Below are 8,078 nucleotides of genomic sequence, written 5' to 3' on the forward strand. Positions count from 1 at the left end.
CTCCAGTGTTCTCCACTTAATCTCTCTCTCTCTCTCTCTCTCTCTCTCTCTCTCTCTCTCTCTCTCTCTCTCTCTCTCTCCCTCCTCCATTTCAGCATAGTACCTCAGGCCTGGTTTCAGAAATCTGAAACCAGCAGCACATTCGCACTGACAGATGATGCCATTTAAACCCTCTCAGCACATCTCTGGGGACATGAATGATGAGAACCCAGGGAAACAAAATGATTTTCTAATTTGGAAATGTGCAGAGATCGAGAGGCATGGATCAGTTTTAATGAAGGGCAAGGGGGTGGGAATAAAGGGGCACCTTGGTTCGGAAGGGAACCAAAGCACCCCTGGTACTTCAGCCTGTTTGTGAGGGTAAGTGGGTGCTGAGGGGCTACCAGCACCAACCTCAGTTAGCATGTTGATGAGCTAAGTTTTCAGAAACAAGTTCTACATCCTCCTGTTAGCCCTGTTCTATTTTTCAGCTTCAAGCTGCCCCTCAGAATTAATTATCTGCCACTTTCATAAAAGTATATTGAAAGAGTGGCACATGCCTGTAATCCTAGCACTCAGGAGCCTGAGGCAGGAGGATCATTGTGAGTTTGACACCAGCCTTGGCTAGAAAGTGAGCTCAAGTCCAGCCTGAACCGCATAGTGAGACCCTGTCTCAAAAAGACAAAAACAAAAACAAAAAACAAAAGTATATTGAAAGAGACAGATAGGAAACCATGAGGCTGCAGAGGTGTACAGGATTTTTAGAGAAAGGTCATTTTCTCAAATTGCTTCTTCAGGGGCCAGGTGATATGATGGAATGAACCTGGGGTTGGGGGACAGGTAGCTCCAGGTCCTTGTCATTACTTTTATTGTGAGCTAATTGTATAGTCACAAGAAAATCACTCATCTCCTTTGACTCCCACTTCTTCCATCTGTAAAATGAGGGTGATGGACTTAGATATTTCTACGGTCTTTCCATTATGAACTAGTCTAGTGTTCTAGTTGACCTGACTTTAAGAACTCACTGAAGTGTAGGGTTGGTGCTGGAAAAACAAAGCCCACAGTGGTAAAACTAACACAAAAGTGGGGCCAAGAAAAGAACAGCTCCCCTTCCTCCTCCTGAATGTCTTTGCCTCTCCGTTCAAAGTGGAAATATTCCACACACCAAAGGAGGACTCCCACCCCAGTGCCCTGAACTGGCAGCAATTTGCTGCTTCCTGTGAGGGAAAAAGTGAGGTTTTAAAACAGGAATCTCAGCACTGCCCTGCCCTGCCCTGCCCTGCTCTGGCCCTGAGTTGGCTTGGCTGTTGGGGAGAGGGGTGTTTCCCCCTTTTCAAAAACAAGCAACTGTCACAGGCCAACTCAGGAGAGTAAAGCCAACAGTTCCTGTGTCCTTTCCATTCCACAGCTCCCTAGTTGACTGCCTGGGTCCCCAAGACTTCAGATCCCGGGGCCTGAAGGATATCCAGGTTACTTCTACTCACTGTCCTGCTTGGAAGAGCACAGGGGCAGGACCACCACTAGCCACTGAAACTGAGGTTTTATACCCTGTGGAAGAAGGTGACTTTGGTAGCTAAACAAATAACTCTTAATAGCCCAGTGTATTCTTATATCTGAATGCAGAATCTAAAGACTTCCTTTCCCACAAAGGGAGCTGAAGTGTAGGGTTGTACCTATGGATCCCAGCATCCCCAGCCCAAACTGGACATGAGGGGACAGTTCACCTGAGGATCCTGCAGTGAGACAAGAGGGCAGCTCTTCTGGGTCTTTTGCTCATCACCCTCTATCAGCAGCGCTACACATACCTCTCCTTTCTCCCAGCCATTGCAGATGATATTTCATCTGTCTGCAAGGCTTTTTCTTGGTCCCATCTCTGGAGGGAAGGAGGCCCTGGATCAGGGTGGCTTCTAGCACAGTACTATTGAGTCACTGCAGGTTATACTGGTAAAGTTTTATGTACACAGCCTGTATACATGTGCACATTTTAAGGTTTAAGTATAAAAACATTTATCAGTCATCTCCTATGGTCAATCCCAAAGACAAACTTCTCCTGAAGTACATGTTCCAGGTTCTAAGTCTGGGAGGTGCCAGAGGGTTGAGGATAAGTGGTCTTTCTGATAGACAGCAACCATGCAAGTTCAGGGGCTATGCTTCCTGGCCTGGAGCCCATCAAGTCTTCTAGGATAGGCAGGAAAGCTCCCATATCATAAAGTCATAGCAATGCTGTAACAGAAAGCATCTTGCAGATTACCTAATCCAACTTCATCTTACTAGAGGTACAAAGATAAACAAAGTACAACATAGAACAACTTGCTCAATGTCACACCTAAGTTATGCCCATACTAGGTTTCTAACTGGAGTTGCTACTAAAAGTATCAAACAAAACTAAAAATGTTTGTATAAATGAACTTCAAATCACTCATCAGAATCTTCTAACCATAGGCAAATCATTTTCTGAGAAATTATTTTTATAAATTGTGCATCTAATGATTTGATATGGCTGTCATTAGCTAAATGATACTCCTGAGTTACGATTTTGACATAGCAAACTGCCTCAAATCCTTTAAATAATGGCTCCTTTGCACTGACAATCATTAGGTTTCAGATCCTGGTGCTCTGTCAAAACTGCAAGACACCAAGCACACGGTCCACCCTTCCGGACTCTGTAAACTCATCTGCATCTCAGTATTTTCTATGTAGACCTTCAGAACTGTAGGTCCCTATGACAATGCCACTTTCAACAATCCCCCTGGCCATTGCTAGACATGCCACTAACACCATCAGCCTCACTAACTCTGCCAAAGCTCAGATGCTCTAGAGGAGTGAACCAGCAGTTCCACTGGCTTCATGCCGCAGCCAGGTTCTGTCTCACACCTACCCTGCTCTACATCCTCCACAGGATGATCCCTGCAGAAGACTCAACCTAAGTAGGAAAGAAGATCTCTAAATGTCAACAAGGTTATTCATTCTCTCTTGGTGTCCAGTGATTTTTATATTGCTATCTTGCCATATTCAATATCACTATTGCCAAACAAGCCTTGCCAATACCGAAAACTCACTGACACTGATGCATAGTCATTGTGAAATCTTTAACAATGAGCTTAAACTAGTGGGGTTTATTTCATACCATTCATTGAATTGAAATGCTCAGTATGATTACTGTTTGCCAACTAATATTTTACATTCAATAATGAATAAAATACATTCTACTGTTTTAACAGTTGGCTATACATTAGACTTGCTTATAACCCAGGTCTGACTTAAGTTCCATGTGACCATCCTGTGGAAAAATCTGGCCAAGAACATATTCAGTCTCTAAACACGTTCAGTTACCTTTCAAGGCTATCAGTTACCGCCAGTGTGTCAGTAGACACCAGTAAGAACTTCTAAAGCATCATTCTTAGATCAGCACGCACTTATTATATATCACTCTATGTTCAGCAGTGTGCCCACCACATGATTCCAAGAGACCCAGCTTCAGGATTACATCCTTTAATTCTGATGATGAATGCAACTATCTCAACTGCTTTAAATTTTTATCTCTGCCTTTTATATTCCATGTTCCTATAAAGATCTTTACAAATCATAACCTATATTACATTTTTCCCCTGACAGAAAAAAAAAACATAAATAAGACTGGCACCATAAATAAGTAAAATTTAAGATGGGTATTTGCTGTTTTCAAACAGCTCACATCCTGCTGTGTGCTGTGTTCTGCATTCTATCACAGAAGGCCAACTCTTTTGGTGTAATCATTAAATACCTCCAAGGCATGCCAGTCTCCTTGATCATGCCCAGTACCAAAACATCCTACCATTCTGGGAACTTCCAGCACCTGGGATCAGAGCAGAGAAAATGTAGTAGAAAGCAACCAGACCTCTATTCCTGGGTGAGAGAAATGCAGGACAGAAAATTGGAAGATTGGTGTCCAAGTTCAGATCTCAGATGCACCAGCTAAACTCATTGCAAGAAAATTACAAGGCACCGGATTTATTCAGCCAATAATTCTTTGATTTTTAAGGACTTTTGATCATATTTCCTATTGAGAGCATAAAGAATCGCCTATAAACATGGAATCTTTGTAAGGAGTAAAGTGCAAATATTTGTGCAAACATACACCAATGGTATGAAAAGGACAAAACAAAAGTGCCCTCAAGAATCCAAGTACAATTAAATGGAACAACTGAATTCTGTATACAATTGTGGGATGGTAATTTGGTAAAACCACGTTGGAAACCTCTTTGGCACGATGCAGAAGAGTAGATCATATGATAACCAGAAACCCAGAAATTCCATTTCTAGATACCAACCTAAGAGAACTGAGTATATATCTCCATTAAAAGTTCTATGCAAGCATTTTTATGATATAGCAGCTTTATTCCTCAGGGGGCTGATGGGAAATTATCTCAGTTCCCATCCAGACTAGACTGCTATATAAAGTGTTCAAGGTAACATCTTCCAGTTATGAGGATGAACAACTGCATGAAACAATAGGATGAATATCATAAGTAAAATGCTGAGTAAAAAAACCAGACACAGAGTTTATACATTATATGAGTCCTTTTATATAAATTACATAAGACAAAACTGATCTATTGGGGCTGGGGATTTAGCTCAGAGGTGTAGCGCCTGCCTGGCAAGTGTGAGGTCTTGTGTTTGATTCCTGGTACCAAAAACAAAAAAAAGATCTGTGTTGCTAAAAAGCCAGATAATGATTCCCTTTGGTGTGGGAGTGAAGCAATTAGAAGGGAAGGTAAAGAGGGCTTGAAAGTACTGATAAACTTCTGTTTCCTGAGCTGGGTACTGTTTATATGGATGTGCTCATTCCACGGAATTCATTAAAGTGAACAAGTAAGCTATACATACTTCTATGTTTATATTTGTGAATGAAATAAAACAGAATGAAAGAATGACAGCAAAAGACTCTAATTCTTTATCTATCCCTCTATACAGTCCTGAATTGATTTTTTGGACTGTCCCACTCTGACTCTGAGCATGGTCATGTGACTTATTTCAGCCAGTGAAATTTTAATGAGCATAATAATATGAGCAGTGTCTTGAAAAATGCTTGTACATTCCTCTTGTACTTCTGTTCCTGTGCTATTTCTATGAAAACATACCAAGGCTAGCCCGTTAAAGGATGAAGCAGAGAATAGTCACGTTGCCTAGTCATGAGAGCCAAGACCAACCTAGAGAAGCCAAAAGCCAGCTGCTCCCAGATACACAAGTGAACCAAGACCAAAGAGAAAATAGTTCAGCCTGGCTCTGCATAAACCATCAAACTACAAGCTCGGGAGCAAAATAAAAGCATGTCTTAAGGCACAGAGCCTTAGGTTGTTAAGCTCCATTACTGTGTTGGAGACAAATGATACAACTGTATACTTCAGGTTAAAGTTCAAAACTACCTGTAATACAAAACACGAAAGCACAAATCTTGGCTTAAGAGATTCCTCTTACATATCTGTGAGAAAGATTGCCTCTCTGAGATGTCCTAGACAGTGTGGCCAAAGCAAAGCGAAACAAGTGAAAAACCAGTTTGCAGAAGTTCTCTAAGACATCTAAAAGTTCCCTTTTGTTTTGCCCAGAGAATGAACAAAAGGGTCATCTCTTCCACTTCCCATTTTTTACATGCTCTTACTACACCCTGCTTTATATCAGAAACCCACAATGTTCAACATGCCATATATGGAGAGAAAGGAGAGAGAAAGTATATTATTTTCTGCTTCTGGTTTGGCCATGTTTCATCACAGAGGTTAAAAAACAAAAAACAAAACAACAAAAAACAAAACTAGACTTTTGAACCCACTTGTTTTGATTTTCCCAACATGAACACTGATGGGTTTGAAATTCAGCTGGTTGCCAGCATTACCTGGATTGACCTGAGCTTTTGCAGAACTCAAGACAGGCAGCAGCAGAAGCAGCACCAAGGGCATCCTGGGGAGCAGCGTCATCTCAGAAGATGGAATTGGAACTGGAGCCTGCAGTCCACCGATAATGCAAGGAAACAGAAAGAGAAGGAGAAGATATGAGAGAGGCAGGTACCACCAACATGACAACACAGTTTTCATAGCTAATTTTGTGCTTTGTATTTAGAACACCAGATCACAGCTTTGGGAGGCTTGAGTTGTACATCCAGTAATCACCTAGTATAAAAATTTTCAAACTGTATGTGATAGTACACTCACCACTCACAGAACTAAAATCAGCACAATTATATGCAGACAACAACATTTTCCTAAGACAAATACCCAAATGGCAAATGATGGTTAAGTAAAATTTTTACCTATGATATCAGCAGATGCCATCATAATTTCAATATTGATTCCAGTATTAAACCAAGAAAAATACTCAACAAGTTTAATGCAGTAGCCACTCAAAATTTAAAATTTTAGTATTTCTCCTGATTCATTAGCTCTGGAGTGGCAGCTGGGATTATACAAGATGTGATCAAAATATATGGTGAATGTTTAAATTTTTCAGAGCTTATTGTAGTAAAAGACACATTGCCATATTCCCTTTCAAAATCTCCCCCTCTCTTCAAAGACTTATCCCATTGTTCTTGCTTGTTTCTGAAACAGTATAGAAATCCTCTTTCATGAGTGTTTTTATGCACTCTGATAAAAAATACAGTTAATGTTGCTGGCAAGTGTCATCAAACAAAAGGCAGGCTCACAAAAAATATTATGGTGTGTGCTCTCTCACCTTATTCATTGGTTGTGGCATCTTGTATCTTCTGGGTCTTTCTCAAAGTCAAAATGACCATGAAAAGTAAACATTTTAAATCAATTCAAAACATCCAGGCAGCCACAACAGCACAACTAAAGACACTCACAAAAGTGGACTTCCAGGACTGCTTCAGAAAGTGGTAAGAATGATAGGATAAGTGTATTTGAAAAGGGATTAATGGCGACGTATCTTTTACATTAATAGTTTTGAAGTATTATTCTCATGCTGTATTTTTCAATCATATCTCATATGCTTTTAGTTTCCCAAAGTGATTATGTGATAATAGATTAGATATGGAGATATCAATATTTTTAATAAAGATATAGAGGTATGCATATAAAGATACTTATAGATATTTGTATATATGTGGTAGCATGCTCCTTGCTCTATCTACTCAGAGGACCTAGAAGCAACAACATCCTAGCAGTGAACACCCAGTAACAGTGAGCACACCAGGAGCCTAGATCTTGGTTTCTAATACCATTCTCCAAAGAAGCCAGGTTCCTTGAGGAAAATGGTTGATATTAGGACTGAGGCAAGAATTATCTATGATGAACCTGGAGTAGCTTTAGTACCAGAAACTAAAAAGTGTACACTCAAAAAATGATAGAAGCACATCAAAGGGATACAAAAGTCAAATGAAAGATCTTAATAGCTGAAGTTGGAATAATGTGAGCAACAAAATAAAGGAGTCCTGGATTATAACCCAAAGCACTAAATAAATACCCATGAGTCCATGCTGATGTAAATAAATGACTGAGTAAACAAATGGGAGAAAACAGACCATTTCCCATGCAAAAGAATTCCAAATAATTTATATTACTAATCTCCTCTTAAGGAAGTGGAGCATAGCTACCTCTTTCACTGTGATCCGTCAGTGTGCAGTCATAGCAGCCTGCTTCCAAAGGGTGCAGGACAGAAATGCAGAAAAAAATACTAACTTTTCAGTGGAGAAATCTGACAAACATTACTTCAAGCCGGGTCATCAGCAGCACCAAGTCAGGTTAATAGTATATGTCCTTGATAAGATGTGATAAGGATGACACTTCCGGGGGCTGGGGATTTAGCTCAGTGGCACAGCACCTGCCTGGCAAGCGCTAGGTCGTGAGTTCGATTCCCAGTACCGGGAAAACAAAACAAAACAAAACAAAAAATAAACAAATAAAAAAGGATGACACTTCCCTTTGGTTGTTCTTTCTCTGAAAAAATCACTATCCCAGTCCATTCAAGGAGAAAACATCAGACACATTTCAAACGGAGATGTTCCACACATTCTTAAAGCTGTCAAGATCATCAAATACAAGAAAGTTTGAGAAACTACCACAGCTAAGGGCGATTACAGACGTGATATGTGATATTCTGGATGACCTCCT

At 40.3% G+C, this 8,078-nt stretch overlaps 1 protein-coding gene across 1 annotated transcript in view; it reads right to left on the reverse strand.

The window, feature by feature from the left end:
* The window catches only part of Ddr2 (discoidin domain receptor tyrosine kinase 2), a gene marked incomplete in the record, with an annotated part of 66,197 nt that extends 58,401 nt beyond the window's left edge, over positions 1-7,796 (reverse strand). Inside the window, 3 exon segments of the mRNA XM_013521453.1 lie at positions 5,849-5,957; positions 6,682-6,718; positions 7,562-7,796. Of these exon segments, the coding sequence (XP_013376907.1) occupies positions 5,849-5,957; positions 6,682-6,702 (130 nt within the window).
* Between the last annotated feature and the right edge of the window lie 282 nt (positions 7,797-8,078).

The sequence above is a fragment of the Chinchilla lanigera genome, unplaced genomic scaffold, assembly GCF_000276665.1.
Source record: "Chinchilla lanigera isolate Chin_1 unplaced genomic scaffold, ChiLan1.0 scaffold00061, whole genome shotgun sequence".
In the NCBI taxonomy this organism is placed as follows: domain Eukaryota; kingdom Metazoa; phylum Chordata; class Mammalia; order Rodentia; family Chinchillidae; genus Chinchilla; species Chinchilla lanigera.